Source organism: Zootoca vivipara, chromosome 6 (genome assembly GCF_965207765.1).
Source record: "Zootoca vivipara chromosome 6, rZooViv2.hap1.1, whole genome shotgun sequence".
In the NCBI taxonomy this organism is placed as follows: Eukaryota; Metazoa; Chordata; class Lepidosauria; order Squamata; family Lacertidae; genus Zootoca; species Zootoca vivipara.
The window spans coordinates 20,603,219-20,621,509 of NC_142589.1; the positions used below are offsets into that span (position 1 = coordinate 20,603,219).

The 18,291-nt window shown below is 43.3% G+C and overlaps 1 protein-coding gene and 1 long non-coding RNA gene across 3 annotated transcripts in view; one reads left to right on the plus strand and one right to left on the minus strand.

The window, feature by feature from the left end:
* The window catches only part of LOC148685270 (uncharacterized), a 22,828-nt gene continuing 4,537 nt past the window's right edge, over window positions 1-18,291 (minus strand). For both annotated transcript variants that reach the window (XR_015950464.1, XR_015950463.1), the window contains exon 2: window positions 1-12,564. This is a non-coding gene — a long non-coding RNA (uncharacterized LOC148685270). The remainder of the gene's footprint in view (window positions 12,565-18,291) is intronic.
* LOC132592367 (arylacetamide deacetylase-like 4) overlaps window positions 12,329-18,291 on the plus strand; it is a 15,696-nt gene continuing 9,733 nt past the window's right edge. Inside the window, exon 1 of the mRNA XM_088671731.1 lies at window positions 12,329-12,543. Within this exon, the coding sequence (XP_088527857.1) occupies window positions 12,355-12,543 (189 nt within the window). The 5' untranslated portion in view covers window positions 12,329-12,354. The remainder of the gene's footprint in view (window positions 12,544-18,291) is intronic.

The window sequence follows — 18,291 nt, forward strand, 5'->3', positions numbered from 1 at the left end:
TTAGGAGTCCATTATGTTTATTGCAAAGCAATAAGGTTACAGTCGAATCTTTTCGCAAAACTGCAACCCCGCCCAAAGGTTGGGCAGGAATTTATAACATTTCAGACAAAGGATTTTGATTTAACCAATCACATAAAGCATTACATCATTTAATATTTTAATATTCATTATTATCTCATTTCATATTCAATACGTATGTCATTACCTAATCTAATACGCATGCGCAATAAGCATTGCTAACTAGGCCAAGGATTGCTAACTAGGCCTTTGATTCTCAATAATATGTTACATTGTGAGATAGTATGCGTGTTGGGAACCTGTGTTACGTGTACTATGTAACAATTTGTGTTCTAGCTTATGAATCACAAATCTTTGTGATTTGCGTGTTAGCTGACCTTCTGTTCTGGTAAAAGAACGGCATCTTGCTAGATCATCAGTTTCTTAAAGCAACAAGTTCCCATAATTCACTATTATAAGCATATTCTAGGATTTATAGGGATTTACATTATCACCTTAATTGGGGCCCTTTGGGCCCCTGCTACATTATGAACTTAACGGTTGCATTCAAGGTTCATGTGTACAAGCATGTGGTTTCAATGGAACTGTTCTTGTTAAACATATAACTTCAAACCTCACCCATTCCTCACCTAACACTACTCTATAAACCTATTCTACCATCACCCAAGCTCACACTCCCCTGCTTCATCTCCCTCACTCTCCCAACTGTCAACTGTCACTGTTGTTGTTTAGTCGTTTAGTCGTGTCCGACTCTTCGTGACCCCATGGACCATAGCACGCCAGGCACTCCTGTCTTGCACTGCCTCCCGCAGTTTGGTCAAACTCATGTTCGTAGCTTCGAGAACACTGTCCAACCATCTTGTCCTCTGACGTCCCCTTCTCCTAGTGCCCTCAATCTTTCCCAACATCAGGGTCTTTTCCAAGGATTCTTCTCTTCTCATGAGGTGGCCAAAGTATTGGAGCCTCAGCTTCACGATCTGTCCTTCCAGGGAGCACTCAGGGCTGATTTCCTTCAGAATGGATAGGTTTGATCTTCTTGCAGTCCATGGGACTCTCAAGAGTCTCCTCCAGCACCAAAATTCAAAAGCATCAATTCTTCGGCGATCAGCCTTCTTTATGGTCCAGCTCTCACTTCCATACATCACTACTGGGAAAACCATAGCTTTAACTATACGGACCTTTGTCGGCAAGGTGATGTCTCTGCTTTTTAAGATGCTGTCTTGGTTTGTCATTTTAAGATGCTGTCTAGGTTTGTCATTTTTAAGATGATGTCTAGGTTTGTCACTAACTGCCAGTTTTCTCCTCATAGAATGTTCGTAACCCCGCCCCCACAAGCATGTGATGTAACTCAGGGTAGGAGATGCATTAACCCTTATACATCCAGGCTGTGACCAAATATATCATCCTAGGGTTATTTCGTTACACATACATAGGTCAACTTTCCGAAACCCATAACCCAAAACTGGACCTCCGCCAGGTTTCCATCTCACAAAACCAATCACAAAACCAATCACAAAACCAATCACTGTCTAATAGCAGTGCCACTTTCAGAAACACAAAACAACAAACTTGTTATCGGAGTTCCCAAAATCGCAAAACAGCTCTGAAAAGAATTAACGAGCCTCTGGAAGATTTATGTACATTTGTTTACAGTTCAAAATCACAGAGCACAGCAAATACCTGTCATTCCCTGATATGAAGTGCTCAGTCTGAGTTTCCATTTCTCAGACAGCACAAAGGACGACAAGATCCAGTCCTTCCCCTTTTCCTCTCACTTAGCATTTTCACCTTCTCCTCCATCCTGCTGCAAGGAGAATTTGGGCGCCCTCCTGCCTCGCTGTCCAGCAAAGATTCCTCTGAGAGCTCTACCCTCCTTGGTTGCCTAGCTAGTAACCTCTTCCAGGGCAAACTCCCTGCCTTTGTTACTCTGACAGCTTCATAAGACTGAGAAGGAAGGGGGGCTAAGTAAACCCACCCTTGCCTTTCCTGAGGGTGCGATCTCTCATTCTCAGAGTCAGCCTCATTCTCAGAATCAGACCCCTCCCAAGCATCTGACCCTACTAGATCCCTGACGCTGTGCCCCATACCTCTTAAGGTCAGGAATTTTTGTGGTGTTGGGGGTGGGAGGTTGTAATTTGATTTGATTTGTTGTTATATGTGAACCTATTTAATTTGCATTTTGCGAAGCAATTTATAATGCAGCACTCTAGAAATGGGATGTGCACAATGCTTAAAAAGGCTTATGTCAGTGAATATCACATGTATCAATATCTTATGTAAGGGAAGATTACTTTGCAAAAATGTGCTTTTTAAGGCAAGATTGGAGGCAGCTGTCCTTCTGCATAGCAGTTGCTGGAAACCCTGGATGGGTAGAGAGCTGAAGGTAAGTGTGGAAAAATGAGAAAGGATTCACTCATCCCTGCCTGTGACTAATGGGAGTTGCAGTTTCACAGCATGTAGAGCAATGGAAGCCAAAGGTGTCACCCTTCGGGTTCTGCTGTGACTTATGTCCATGCAATAATAATAATAATAATAATAATAATAATAATAATAATAATAATTTATTTATACCCCGCCCATCTGGCCGGGTTCCGCCAGCCACTCTGGGCGGCTTCCAACAAAATATTAAAATACAGAAATCCATCAAACATTAAAAGCTTACCTAAACAGGGCTGCCTTGAGATGCCTTCTAAAGGTCTGATAATTGTTGTTCTCTTTGACCTCTGGTGGGAGGGCATTCCACAGGGTGGGTGCCACTACCGAGAAGGCCCTCTGCCTGGTTCCCTGTAACTTGGCTTCTCGTAGCGGGTCTTCTCTGAATGCATCTTAGATAGATACAATCAGCCCTGGGTTGTGAAACACCTTCTTTTCATTAGGTATATCTTTCACATAACTGCTTCCCAATTTTGAATTTCCCTCCTAGCTTGCTAGCATTCTACGAAGATGTCTGCAGCAAGATTGCCAAGGAGACTGATTCAGTGGTTGCGTCTGTTGGGTAAGTAAACACGACCACATGGCCTTTCTTAGGGAAAGAGTGTAGGGGCCCAGCATGCTGCTGTATTTGTTGGTGGCATCCCTTGCCATATTCCCTGCTGGCAGGGCCGTCTTAAGCACATCCAGTGCCATGGCATAAAGATCCCTCTGGCGCCCCTCCCTTTCCCAAAATTTAGAGCTTGGGGCCCAACTTGCTGACACCTCGCAGCCCCGGGAGCCGCCACCCACAGAAGACAACGCAGATGTGGTGGCCACAGCGCGGCTGGCCTTCTTAGCAGAACCTATAAAAACAATTAAAGGGAGAGGGAAGGGGGGTTGCTTAAGAGCCTCAAATACTCCTCTGTGCAGGGGGGAGGGAAAGAGGGGGCTCATGAAAGAAATGGTGAAATTGGCAAAAATATATAAAGGTAGCAATAACACATGCTGGAGGTGCCATGAAGAGGTGGGAACATTCATACATATTTGGTGGCAATGCAAAACAATCAAGAAATTCTGGGAGAAGATCTACATAGAAATGAAGAAAATATTGAAATACTCTTTTATCATGGGTTAATCTATCACTCCCAGTATAGGCAGGTGTTCCTTGGGAGGCGGAGCTTGAGGGGATTCTAAATGGCAGTTGGCAGTTGGGAGTGGGCAGTTGTGGGGAGTAGAGTGTTAGAGGAGCTGTATTAACAAGTCTGTGTTATATGAAAAGAAGATGATGAACGAAGAGTTTAAAGAAATGAAACCATAAATAAATATATATGTTCTCCAGTTAAATAAAGCTTTCATCTATGTTGTGTCAAATTGGATGTTCCTCCTTATTCCAGCAACATATTTGAACTCAAAAGGGTGGTGACTGAAGAGGGGAGATAAAACTAAGCCTGAGGAGCAGGTGGATAGTTTGCATCTCACAGTCACGCACAGAGGAGGCAAGTGGAGGGGAAAGAGTGCCTTGCAGAGGCTAAAGTGCTGAGGCAATAGCTGCTGAGCTGAACCTGAGTTGAGAGGGAAACCTTACTGAGGGCACAAGATTGTTCCTGTAACATTTGCCTGGAGTTTTTAAGGATACAGAGCCACGTTATTTGGAAAGCTGGAACTGTACTCTATGTACTAGCAAACCCATATAAAAAAACAGGGAGTTTATTTGGGAGAAAGAAGGAATAGTGGGTTGTTTGAACAATAACTGAATTCCTTCGGCACACTGCTAGTAATAGAGAAAGGGAGTACAGTATCGTCACACACCATTGCCACAATATGGGTGTATCCTGAGTCTTTTTAATGCCCTCCCAAGTAACTCTGGATTACACTTCACATGATGGACATGCAGATAAGGTAAGAACATAAAAGCAGCCCTGCTGGATCAGATAAAAAGCCTCTCCCAGGAGCAAGACAAACTCAGCTGCCCACTTCAGCAGAAAAATGTGTGTCAAAAGTGGGTGTATGTAGAAACATTTTACTTTTACTGACGGACCGACACTTGTTGTGCAACCTACTATTTTAAAAATAAATAAATAAATCAATACTGTATATTCCTGCGTATAAGACTACGTTTTAACCCAGGAAAATCTTCTCAAAAGTCGGGGGTTGTCTTATACGCCGGGTCGTATTTCTTATACGGCGAGTATATCCCAAACTCTATATTTTAACTGGAAAAGTTGGGGGTTGTCTTATACGCCCAGTCGTCTTATACACCGGAATATACGGTACTGTTTTAATTTCTTTTCATGGTATAGAACATCAGGTTTGAGAAAACAGTTGTTTACAACTGTAAAAAGAAATCACTTGTCCTGATAAATTTACAGATTTATTTTTTATTTTTTTAAATCATGCCACGTGTTAAGGTTTCGTTTGATTGCTCTTAGAAGATCACACCGCATTTCCCCATGAATGCTGGGCAGTTTCCTGCCACAGTCTGAGCAATTTCTGTATTCAATAAACATTTGCCATATGTTATAAAAGGAATATGGGTTGTGTTTGCCTTTTGCCCTTCTCGTCTGGCATGTTAGTTTCTCAGCCAATGCTATACTAGTGAAGCTTCTGCCAACCCTGTCAGGTGGGCACCACTGCCATTCTATAAGAGCAAGGGAGAAGTTTGTGATGAGCTCTGGCACCCCCTTTTCCTAGAAAAATGCAATTGATTAAACCCAGATTAAATCCTAACTCTCTGATGTAAGGCACCAAACATTTTAGATCAGAAGGAACATGGAATTTTAAGAAAGTGCTGTAGCTGTCAGTCACAAAATGAATGCCATGGAAGTGTAGCCAAAAAAGAAAGAAAAGAAAAAGGTCACCACATTTAAATGAACAGAAAATATAGAGTTGTATCCCATACTTTCCAACATTGCTCAGTTGAAAACAAAGGCCTTCTATTCTACAACAGTATCACCACTTGAGCATTTCCTCCAGGTAAAGCACAAAAATCATTAGAAAAAACAAACAAAACAGCAGTATTTTAAGCACAGAAATATTTGAATTTATGTACTGCATTGAGGGAAGCCTGCAGGAAAAAGAAAACCCCAAACCAATTATAACTAACTATACATGTGTTTGTGTATACGCAAACACAACATTAACAGTAAATACAACATCATAAAAATAAGCATTATTATAATATAAATGAGGACACACAGGTGAAAAGTCTTCATTACAAACAGTCATGAAACCCAGCACACAAATGCTCTTCTGTGGAATTGCTACCACTTTCAAATGGAGTTTTTAAACGACAAGTCTTAGAGAACATTTAAGCTACAACTGAAGGCCATAATGTGATAATAAACTTGGGTGTGTTGAGAAATGTGCCGTTTCTTGCCATCAAGCCTCTGTATGAAGCAGATTTTGCTTTGTGGATCAGATCACTGGTGGGTAACCAGTCTGTGCATTTGGAACTGTGCAAAAAAAAAAAAACCACACAACATTCTTGGCTTGTTGTTGCTGCTGTTTAGTCGTTTAGTCGTGTCCGACTCTTCGTGACCCCATGGACCAGAGCACGCCAGGCACTCCTGTCTTCCACTGCCTCCCGCAGCTTGGTCAAACTCATGTTCGTAGCTTCGAGAACACTGTCCAATAACATTCCTGGCTACCTTTCTTAATTTCAGGTGTCTTAATTTAGTGAGGGAACAAATTTTGCTTGGTCCTGTTAAAGAACAGAATATACAAAACCCTTCTGTACAATCAGCCCAAGATCTACTGGTAGATATTGGCCTGCCATTCTTATTAACCTTGCTATATAGGGCACAGTTAGGTGGTTCCCTTAGGAACATTTAGAGCGGCTTCGCTTCACATGGCATAGCAGTTTTACATACCCTGCAACCGTCGTGAATTTCCCAGGACATTCTGGGAATTACAGAAGACACCCCGGCTTTTGACTGGATCCTGGAATGTCCTGTGTTTCTCGCTCAGCACTGCTGCCACTGAGCTCAGGGATGAGGATGAGTTTACAGCCGATGCTGGTGGAGCCACACTTTTCTGCAAATCAGCTGGTTTCTGCAATAATGCAGCCCTGAAAAACTCGTGTCCTGGTTTTCTCCAGTGGAAGGGTGCAGGGTATGGTTTTCTAGGCTTCCATATGTCCTTCTTACCTCCACAGCCTGTCCAGGCTTTACAGCATGGTTTCCACAATTTAACAGGAGACAGAATATTCCAGCAAACACTGATTAGATAAATGTTGCACCACCCAAATTTAATCCTTTGATATGATGGCATATTGATATGATGGCATAAATGAATGTTTCCTAATATCTGTTCAAGTTGGCGCCATATTATAATCTGATTTTATTGAAGGTTTATATTGTAGAACCAACAACTGTTTGACATCTTCAATCAAAGCGATCAAGTCACTAATCCTAAAGACACTTTGTACAAATAAATCCCATAATAATAAAGTTAATATTAGTCCACTTCACATATTAGAATATAAGGATGCAGCCACAGGAGTAACTAGGAACAGCAATTGTTTTCTGTAATATATGAACATGATAAAAACTCTATATGGTCATTTTCTACCCGTTCACCAACAAGCATTTACATTCAATGAAATAATTTGATCTCTAAACGATTCCCCTGCTGCCTTGAAGGCGAAACCCAAGGCACAATATTTTTGACAGACTGTAAATGAATTGAATAAATAAATAAACCCACACGTAGATAATCCCCCACCCTACCTCTCCTGACAACAACTCCCAGCAGCTTGATAGAGATGTTTAAATAGCATGAAACACCAAATTCCAGTTTCAGCAATTGTAAACAACTGTGTCATAAAATCTCTATATGACAAATTCCTACCCATTCACTGACAAGTATTCACCTACAATTAAATCATTTCATCTAAATGACACCCACTACCTGGAAGGCTAACCCCAAAGCGCAATATTGTTGACAGGTGGGAAATGAATTGAATAGATAAATTATTTTTAAGCAATCTTCATCCAAATATTTGCTATACAGTTCCCAATAATCTCCCAGTAGCTCAATGGAACAAAATGAGAGTGCACTAGCTCATACATCCTGATGACTCACATTGCTTCAGTTGTTTATGTGGTTCCACGATACATCGTGTCCTCTCTCAAAGACGTTGAGTGTTGCGGTGAGACCTGGAGACCGACCTCCTGTGTTGTGGGTGGGTAAGACTGGTCAGCCCCAACACCTGATTGGTAGGTCCCTCGATGTTGGGTTCAATCTGGCCAATGGGGCGCAGTCCAAATGGATCGAGGGAGCTATCTATACCCATGCACGTGACCCAGAGCTTCCTCTTTTGGTGCGTGCATTCAGAACACCTGCCCACCTCTCCCTACTTTTAGGGTTTTGTTGCGCTTGACCTTGCTATGCCGGCATGTGTCGTGTGTCATTGGGACAGGGGCACGGCAGGAATTTCCCCCACTTGGCTGATTGGCTGTTGCCATTTGGGTTTCGCCTGCCATGTAGCAAATCGTTACAACTTGTAAGGTTGCGGAAAGGCACTGGTTCAGGAGATAGGGATGGGAGAATGCTCTCGCCATCCCTATGTGAAGGGTATTCGCTTAAAGGAATCCAGTGACTCAAATGGTTTGGTCAACCCCTGTGAGGGGGTTGTGCCCGTGCCTGAGTCCAGGGGGACATCTGGGTGGTGGACATAGCCTGTTCCCAGCTTTCCGCCTATCCAGGTGTTCACCCTTGGCTGATCTATGCTGGTGCCCTGGGTCAGCGCTACCTGCAAGGGTGCAGGGAGCAAGTCGAACCACAGCCTATGCAGCCACTCACTTTCTGTAATCAATAAAGTTGTGGCTTAAATTCTGTCAAGAACCAAACTAAAAATTGAGTCAAGTGTGAATTTATTTAGGGTGGAGGTCTCTGGGTCTGAACACGCAAATCATAAACTTGCGAAAACATTGTAAATCCATAGACTGTATTGAAGACTGTCTATCTCCTGCTATTACTCCGAGAAATGCTTTTTGCCATGTCAAGTGAAACACGTAGGCTTAACCTGGTTTGCCTCCTGTAATCAGCCAGTTAGGCATTAAAGAAATTAAATGGATAAAACCATTCATTAGGATGGTAACCTGTATGTCATAATTACCCTTCACAATGCCAGTTAGGGCACTTATGCCTTCGGCAAATCTCACCCAGCTTTCTGCTCCAGAACGATGCACGGTATTAAAAACAGGTTGGGTTTTGTTTTGTTTTTTTAAAAAAAGCTTTTATTAAGTTTTTGATTTTACATCTTAAAATAAACATTTTACATACTGGTAAATATCCAACAACTTCCGTCCTTCTCTTTCCTTGGTTCGTTTTATGAGTCTTTCATTCCTGCATATTTTGCTACAACCATATTAGTCAACCCTCCAATTTTACATCACTCCAACATTAATTACACTGTTGGTTTGATCTTGATGCTGCCAGCATTTCCAGCTATGTACAGTGATTTTCCATATACTCAATAAATACTTTGAATATATGTTATGATTTTAAAGCTAGTATCACTAGATCAAGTTATTCAGTTTTGTTACAAGGATAGAAAGAAACACCACGGACAGAATAATTGCCACACAGAGAAAGAACAAGGATATAGTTTAAGTGCCTCGCCTGCAGTTTCATAAATCATTCAATGTGTCCACATGAATAGAAGTTATTAAAATTGCAGTTGTTGTATATGGATTATTTTGACCAGAATAAACTTGAAATTAATAAGATTTTGGAACACAGAAATAAAGAAAACCATCAAACCATTGATTCTAGCACATGAGGGGCCACCTAAATTATATAATTTGGCATCTGAATGATTGGTATTAGTAATTGTAATATAATTTGGCATTGTTATAATGAGGCTATTATTGGACTGTAATTGAAAACCAATAAAATTATTATCCCCAAAAACAGTCATTCAATTTTGTTGAATTAATTAAATAGTTTTAATTAGATTTTGAATCAATGTGCAATTAATTGTTACTGTTCTGAATCATTCTTTTCTAGGGAAGCATATGGGGCACTGGGGATGAGTTTATGGAACCAAGGGGACGGTGGCCTGGAAAAGAAAGCGGGAGCCGCTGGGTTAGGGCAGCAGCCCACAACCTGCTTCCACTGCTCATTGATTCCTTTACAGCAAGACACCCTCCCATGCTCCTGTTGGAGGCTGGAGAGAGCCCTGAAGGAAGTAGTCCAACCCAATTACCAACAAGAATTTATTTCCAATGAAATAATTTGATCTAAATGACATCTGCTACCTTGAAGGCCAACCCCAAGGCCCAATGAATAGGTGCCATTGCCAGAAGACAACCCTGACTGGGCAGAGGAAGAATGGTGGAGACAACCTCCCCATCCTGACCCAGGGAAGAGGAAGAAGAAGACAGTATAGGTTTACAACAGAGGTTTGAGGGAGGTCGCAGCTCAGAGGCAGATGAGGGGAAAAGCTGGAAAATCATGAGAAAGCCAGAACAACACCTGGCTGACATGTTGTCATTAAAAAGCATTCCCTACCCTTCATCTCCCAGAACCCAGCGAACCTTAAAAGTAGGAGAGCAAAGAGCTCAAAGACAGAAGAGGGCATGTACTGTAGCAGCACCTGTAGAAGTGACAAATGAGGAAGTGGGAGATAGGGAGGTGTGTGGAGATTCATTCAGGATCAAGAGTCAGCAACCTTTTTCAGCCGTGGGCTGGTCCACCAGTGGTGGGCCAGACTATATTTGGGGGGGGGGGGGAATGAACGAATTCCTATGCCCCACAAATAACCCATTGATGCATTTTAAATAAAAGGACACATTCTACTCATGTAAAAACACGCTGATTCCCGGACTGTCCGCGGGCCAGATTGAGAAGGCGATTGGGCCACATCCGGCCGACGGGCCTTAGGTTGCCTATCCCTGTTCAGGATACAGTAGTGCCATTATCGAAGAGTCTGGGTTCTATAACCTCTCTCTGTAAAGATTTGGGGGGGGGAGTAAAAAACTTTTTCTACTTTACTGGGCAACCGGCCAGGAGCTGCTGACAGCATCCTGACAACCCACAACTTAAGCCAAGCACAACTGGGATTTGTAGTAGCAATCTACAATGAAGTCTAGAGGTCAACATGAAGCAACACAAAGAACTGCTGGGATCAAGCAGTTCAGCACATCAACTGCTAGGATGAAAGAGAAATACAGGTACAAGATTAAGGGAAAGTGAAACATGTTCAGTATCTTATCATAACCCAAAGCTTGACTCACAGAGGGAAACTCTCATTAACTGCACACCACATAGCAAAGATAGACAAGCATTTGCTTTTGATCTAAACAATTTCAGGCAACACCTAGCTGGAGGAGTTAGTTATGTAATGCAGCCCATAACGGCCAGCTTAACCAGGTAGGGCACAGGGGCTTAAGTGACAACCATAGCTGCCAAGTTCTCCCTTTTTAAAAGGGAAATTCCATTATGCTGAATTGGCTTCCTCACGAGAAAAGGGAAAACTTGGCAGCTATGGTGACAACCTTCACTTAAGGGGGCAGCGGTAGGGACTGTATGATGGGATATATTAGGTCTTTCCTAGCGCCCCTTGATAGGAATTGCAGTAAAAAAGGACATGCAAGAGAAAGAGCCATGAGACTCTGACAGGGACCTAGAGACCTTCTGCCTCCTTCCCAAACCCAGGAAAGCGAGGCATGTTAGATGCTTTCTTCCCCAAAACATACAGCTTTAAAACTGAACCAACCACCCAACCACCTCAAAGAAAAGCAGCTAAGAGCATGCTGACTTGCCAAGGTCCTCTGAGCCCCTGAAGTGACCTTACCTCCAGAGTAGCATGGTCCTAGAATCCTCCTGGTCCTTCTTAAAGCCTAGTAAGTGCTTTTGCAGCTTTGGAAAGATGAAGGGAGGGCTCTAGGACCCCACCAGAGCCTAGAGCTCAAAGCCCTATGCCAGCTCTACCCCTGCCCCCTTAAGTGAGGGTTGTTACTTAAGCCCCTGTGCCCTACGTGGTTAAGCTGGCCATTATGGGTTGCATTACATAACTAACTCCTCCAGCAGAAACAGGGCGGGGGGCATAGCTGCCAAGTTTTCCCTTTTCTCGCGAGGAAGCCTATTCAGCATAATGGAAAATCCCTTTAAAAAAGGGATAACTTGGCAGCTATGGTGGGGGGGGGGGGCGCCGGAGCGATCTTTGCACCACGGCGGCAGATATGCTTAAGATGGCCCTGGGCCGTAACATCTGGAGGACCACATTTTGGGGATGCCTGGCCTAGGGCTTGCTGATCAGAAGGTCAGTGGTTCAAATCCCCATGACGGGGGGAGCTCCCGTTGCTCGGTCCCTGCTCCTGCCAACCTAGCAGTTCGAAAGCATGTCAAAGTGCAAGTAGATAAATAGGTACCACTCTGGCGGGAAGGTAAACGGCATTTCCGCGTGCTGCTCTGGTTCGCCAGAAGAGGCTTAGTCATGCTGGCCACATGACCTGGAAGCTGTCTGCGGATAAACGTTGGCTCCTCGGCCTATAGAGCGAGATGATCGCGCAACCTCAGAGTCGTCTGCGACTGGACCTAACGGCCAGGGGTACCTTTTCCTTTCATTGGACCCAACTCACAGACTGGGGTAAGAATGAGGTGTTAGGCTAATTGTTGGAAAGGTGTGCAGTAGGACTACGCTTCAGTGCAAGTTAGACTGAAGGCATGGTGGGAAGACATTTTGACTCTGGGGAGCAGTTCAGATGGAAGGTGTAATGCCTACAGCAAGTAATTTTTTAGACAGCAAAATGATGGTGCAATCGGATAAACTAATTATAAATAGCAGGCATCAGCACAGAAATGATCATTAGAAATCACATCACCTTACAGCACCGAACTCTGTTGTGTAACTGATCATCTGCTTAAGTTCATCTGCAAAAAGAACATTCAGATCTTTTGGACTTCTCAAGGTAGAAGATGGATCTCTCTCTTGTCCTGCTGCTGACATCCGTGCTGGTTCTCTCCCTTGTCCTGCTGACTTGTTTTCTAATCTACCTGGTGGTGTTAATTTCTTATGATATCCGAAGAACAAATTTTCCTCCCGGTATCTCCAATCCTGCCAAATACCTGTTGGTCGTCGTTATTTCACGGCTGTTTTTTCGTGTGGTAAGTTGATTGGGCTTTAAACTAGGAGACAATGAAAGATTGAACTAAGAACATATAGGGATCGATTTTTTATTTAATATTGTGGGGGTTGGGGGCAGTTGCCTAGCCCCTTTTAATCTGAAAGGGAATAAGCAGGGTTTAACATTGCAGCTTTTGCCACCTCCCTGTGTGTGTCAAAATGTTTTAGGAGGTGAAACCCCACTACATCAATCAATAAAAGCAGGACCCTGCATGGAGGATGCATGGAGGAGGACACTCAGCACCAAAGCCTCTCCAAATTTTCCATCCTTTTTGTCGACAAAAAAAAAATGGATGGAGTGAAGCATCCCCAATTTCTCCAGTGGGGTGGAACAAATGCCCATTTCCCCTCATATCATTTAGCATTGAGTCATTTCTCAGGTTCAATGCTAGCTGTGGCAGTAGCACAACTCTCCCCCAAATTCACCCCAGTTACAACTTGCCACACACTCTGAAAACAGCTCTTTTCTGCTATCTGAATTTAGAGGTGAGTTTAATGGACTTGGAAGTGATGGCAACTCTTCTAGTGACAGCTAGAATCTGCATCACTAAAGTGTGATGGATCTTTTTCATCAGCTATTGGAATGAAAGGATTGGAGATAACATTGCCCCATGACCCATTTTAAACCATATTTCCTCTGTATATATCTCCCACTCCAAATTTTCCAACCATTGTTAAGATGACAGAAGGGAAGGTTTTTTTCTTTTTTTCTTTTTGCTGTCTGATGCAGAGAAGTATATATCCTTCAGGATATCTAAATTTCTTGTTAAGGCTCTACATATCCATGCTATTAAAGGGGGTATGAGAAATGATCTATTTTTAAAGGTTATGGAGCAGAAATCCAAATCTTTATTATTATTAATTTTTATTTTTATTATTATCTTTATCATTTTCATGTGTAAAATGGCTGTCTGCTAAAACCTGACTTGACAAACATACACATTGTTCGGTTTCTGTTAATTGGTTCTCATGGGAAACTTACAGATTCTTGCTTCACACAATTAACTCAAGGCAGTGTCAATTTACTCTTGGCAGAAAGCCAAGGTCTGCCTGACCTGGAAACTACTCTCTCTGATTGGTTAACGACCAGCACTGAACTCTGTTATCTAGGAATGCTAGCACAGTTGTTTCTTGTTAGGTGTTAGGAGTAGAAGTGCTGTGTATATGGTTGGAGAGAGAGAGAGTAAGGATTTATTTTGCTTTGCTTTGTATGCAGAAACTCTGCTGCTTTTATTTTCTTTTAATAAATCCTGTAAATAGTTATTCTGCGTCTAGCCGACTAGTCATTCCACCTCAACTAGCTTCTGCGCTGTGCAGGAAAACTCTGCTACGTTTGGGCTAAAGCCACTAGAGCTATGCCTGACACTTCAAAATTCTAAGAGGTTATGGGTATCGTGCTGCCAACCTGAGTTGTGGTGGTGTCAGCGTAAGCGGAGAGGTTCCAGTAGTTCCAGAAGTCGCTGTTCCTGTGGCGTTGGTGCAGCGGAAGGAGACTGGCTGGTTCCTGACTGTCGTGAGCTGGTGACGCAGTGGACACAAGGACAACAGCTGCAGCGTGTGAGTGCTGGGTGCTGTGGTTCCTGTTTTCTCTCGGTGGCCGTGAGTAGCTGGTTCCAGGTTCCAGGGACATCGCTCTCAAGATGGCCTCACAACCAGTTCAGATGGCTTTTGAGCGTCTGAATGACTCCAATTACTTACTGTGGTCGGAACGCATGCAGGCAGTGCTGCAGAGGGATCATCTCTGGCGAGTGGTGAGTAAGTTTCCTGCGAAGCCTGATGATGAAGACCTCGATAAAGACCAAAGAGCAAGGGCCACAATTGTCTTGGGGCTGGAAGATTCCCAGTTGCCGTATGTGAGGGGGATCAAGACAGCTAGAGGTGTGTGGCAAGCACTTAAAGAACTCCATGTGCGTGAGACAGCGGTTTCCAAGCTGTTTATTCGCAAGGCATTGTACAAGGCAATGTTACAGCCTGGGGTTACAATGCAGGAACACCTACACAGTCTGCAGTTAAAGTTTGTTGCGCTTCAGGAAAGAGACTGTGCGTTAGACCAGCAGGAGAAGGTGGCTATCATTCTGAGCTCTCTCCCGGAAAGCTGGGATAATCTTGTTATGTCTCTAGAAGCAATGAAAGAGGATGATTTAACAGTCAGTTACGTTACTGGGCGTTTGATTGAAGAATGGCAGAAGAAGCAAGAAAGGTCGTTGGCTGCAGAGGCTTCTACAAGCGGGCGGTTTGGAAGGAGTTCTCATGCCGTACCAGAGGTGAAGCAGCAGCAGCGTGCCGGTGAGAAGTCAGCGTTTGCTGTTAGGCGTTGTTTCCGATGTGGGTCTTCAGCGCATCTAAAACGTCAATGTCCGGAGTTGGTCAAGTCTCAGCGGCCGGTGCAGGAGCAGAGATGAGATCAGCAGCAGCAGCAATATAAAAAGAAATTCTTCAAACGAAAACAATCAGCTCAGCTGGTGACTGCCGAGGTCAAGATTGCTGAGGAGAAACAAGCTGTCTGGGTGGTCGATTCGGGAGCGTCTCGGCACATTGTAAATTCAGATGAATTGTTTGTTTCCAAGAACTCAGCACAGCGCAGCCAGGTGGCTCTAGCAGACGGAAGTACTTCTGAAGTGATTTCGGGGGGTGCAGTTTTTGTTCCTTGTCTGCGTGAATGCCTGCAAAATGTACTGTGTGTGCCTTCATTAAGGAGCAATCTGATGTCTGTAGATTGTTTGCTAAAAGCTGGGTTTAAAGTGCATTTTGAAGGAGACAGTTGCATGATTAAGAAGGCTGGTGAGATTTTAGGCACTGCTAAGTCAGAGGGAGGCTTGTTTTGGCTTAAAGCAGGATCTCAAGTTGCAGCAGTAGTCAGTAAATCTCAGCCTGCAGTGAGCAACAAAGCTATGCATGACAACTGTGTGCACTTATTGCACAGGGAAATGGGGCATGCTGGCTGGAAAAGTGTACTGAAAATGTCTGAATTGGCTGATGGGTGCAATTTAAAGAGTTGTAACCAGTTCCTTGACTGCAATATTTGTAAAAAGGTTAAAACCCACAGAGTCTCTTACCCCAGGAGTGATAGAGTTAGTGAGTCACCACAACAGCTAGTCCACATGGACGTTGTTGGTCCATTTGCTGTAAGCAGGGGTGGGTCGCGTTTTTCGTTAACAATTGTTGATGACGTGACACGTTACACTTGGTGTTATCCAATGAAGAATAAGGGTGACGTGTTCACTAAATTTAAAGGCTGGGTGGCATCTGTGGAAAGGTTTCTGTCCCTTAAACTCAGAAGGATTCAGACGGACAGAGGTGGGGAATTTATGTCAAATGCTTTTAGAGATTGGTTACAGAAGCGTGGCATTGGGCATAGGAAGACGAACGCTTTTCCCCCGGAAGAGAACGGCATTGCGGAGCGAAAACACAGATCTCTTCAAGAGATGATGTTTGCCATGCTTGATGATGCTGATTTGCCCATGTCTTATTGGGGGGAGAGCATGCTCACCGCGTGTCATCTCCAAAATAGGCTCTTTCATCAAACAATAGGGACAACTCCGTACTTTAAATTGTTTGGCAAGAAACCCAAAATTGACCACTTGCATGTGTTTGGGTCAAAAGCCTGGGTATTAATTCCAAAACAGATGAGAAAGAAGGGAGAACCTAAAACCAAGCAGTTAGTGTTTGTGGGCTACCAGGAGCTAGGAAAGGGTTTCCGCTTTGCTGAAGGGACAAATGGCATTGTGATCTCCAGGAATGCCAGTTTTTGTGAACATAGTGGCTGGGAGAGACTACATGCCAATACTGAGGTTTGGTTTGAACCTTCCCAGGGGCTTCGTGACTCTGAAGGTAAACATAGAGAATCAGAGTCTGAGGGGGAGGAAAGTCCAGATAAGAGCTCTCAAGAAAGTGCAATTAGCCAGAGACCAGTTGCTAAGCAACAGAAGAGAGGTCATAGTTCTGGGGAGGAAAGTGGGTCAGAAGAAAAATTTTCTCCCAGAAGATCTAAAAGACAAAACAAAGGAGTGCCTCCAGAGCGGTTTTCTCCAGATACTGCAAATGTGTTTAGTGTAATTGCAGAGCCCAAGAGTTTTCAGGTGGTGTTAAAGCTACCAAAAGAGGAGGCAGAGCTTTGGAAACAGGCAATGGAGGAAGAGATGTCCTCTCTGAATGAGCACAAGGTTTTTACACCAGTAGCAGCACCTGAGGGGGCAAAGATTGTAGGCTGCAGGTGGGTGTACAAACTTAAACCACTGGTGACAGGAGGGTACAAATACAAAGCTCGTTTAGTGGCTCAGGGATACTCTCAGAGGCCTGGAAAAGATTATGATGAGACTTTTTCCCCTACTGCTAAAGGGGACAGTGTAAGGCTAATTCTAACGCTTGGAGCAAAGAGAAAACTCCAGTTAAATCATTTTGACATACAGGCTGCATATTTACATGCATCATTATCAGAAGACCTGTATCTAGCTGAACCGCCTGGTTATGAGACAGGTTCCAATAGAGTGCTGAAATTAAACAAAGCTCTATATGGGCTCAAACAGGCTGCAAGATCTTGGAACAAATGTTTTCATGAGGCCTTAGTGTCATTTGGTTTCAAGCAGAGTACAGCTGACAATTGTGTTTATGTACGTGGTACAGGCAGTAATCAAGAGTTTTGTCTGCTCTATGTAGATGACATATTGTATGCTTGCAAAACAGACAAACTAAAAGGTTTGCTAAGCAATTGTCAAGTAAGTTCAAAGTGAAGGACTTAGGCCCTGTTCGGGCATATCTAGGGTTGGAAGTGTGCTGGGCCCAAGATGGCAGCTGCCTAATTAGTCAGCAGAACAAAATTAAACAGCTACTGACTACGTACAGGATGCAGGATTGCAAAGGGGCAGCGGTACCTATGGATCCAGGTTTCATAAAAACACTTCATACAGATGAGAGTCCTGTATTTGAACATCCTGATGTATATCATTCTGTAATTGGAAGTCTATTGTATCTAGCACAATGGTCCAGACCTGATATTAGCTATGCAGTAGGCATACTAAGTAGATTGGTCTCAAAACCCACACTAAATGCCTGGAAAGGGGTAAAGCAAGTTCTGAGATACCACAAACAGACAATTGGCTATATGTTACAACTAAATTCTTCAGAAGATGAAACGTTGAGTTGCTACTGTGATAGTGACTGGGGAAATTTGCCAGATAGAAAATCTGTCACAGGATTAGTCATAATGTTTGGTGGAACTTTAATTAGCTGGCGATCGCGCAAGCAGAACGTTGTAAGTGTGTCGTCAACGGAATCGGAGTACGCCACATTGAGTGAATTGTGCAACGAGGTGGTTTATTTCAAGCGTTTGTTAGCAGATATAAATGTAAATTGTGGAGAACCAGTACAAGTTTACATTGATAATCAGGCTTGTATAACCTTAAGTAAAACAGAGGGTTTCAAGTCACGTTCCAAACATATCGCTGTAAAATACCAAAATGTACGTTGCAGTGTACAAGACAATGTAATCACATGTACCTATGTATCAAGTGAAGAAAATGTGGCAGATGTATTAACTAAACCATTGGCAAAGATAAAGAACAAGCAAATGTGCAAGGGTTTAGGTTTGCTGGAAAAATGAGTGAACAGTAAAAGTTCCTACACAGGTGTTAATTGATGTTAATTGTCCAGCAGAATCTGTGAGGGGGTGTTCGGTTTCTGTTAATTGGTTCTCATGGGAAACTTACAGATTCTTGCTTCACACAATTAAC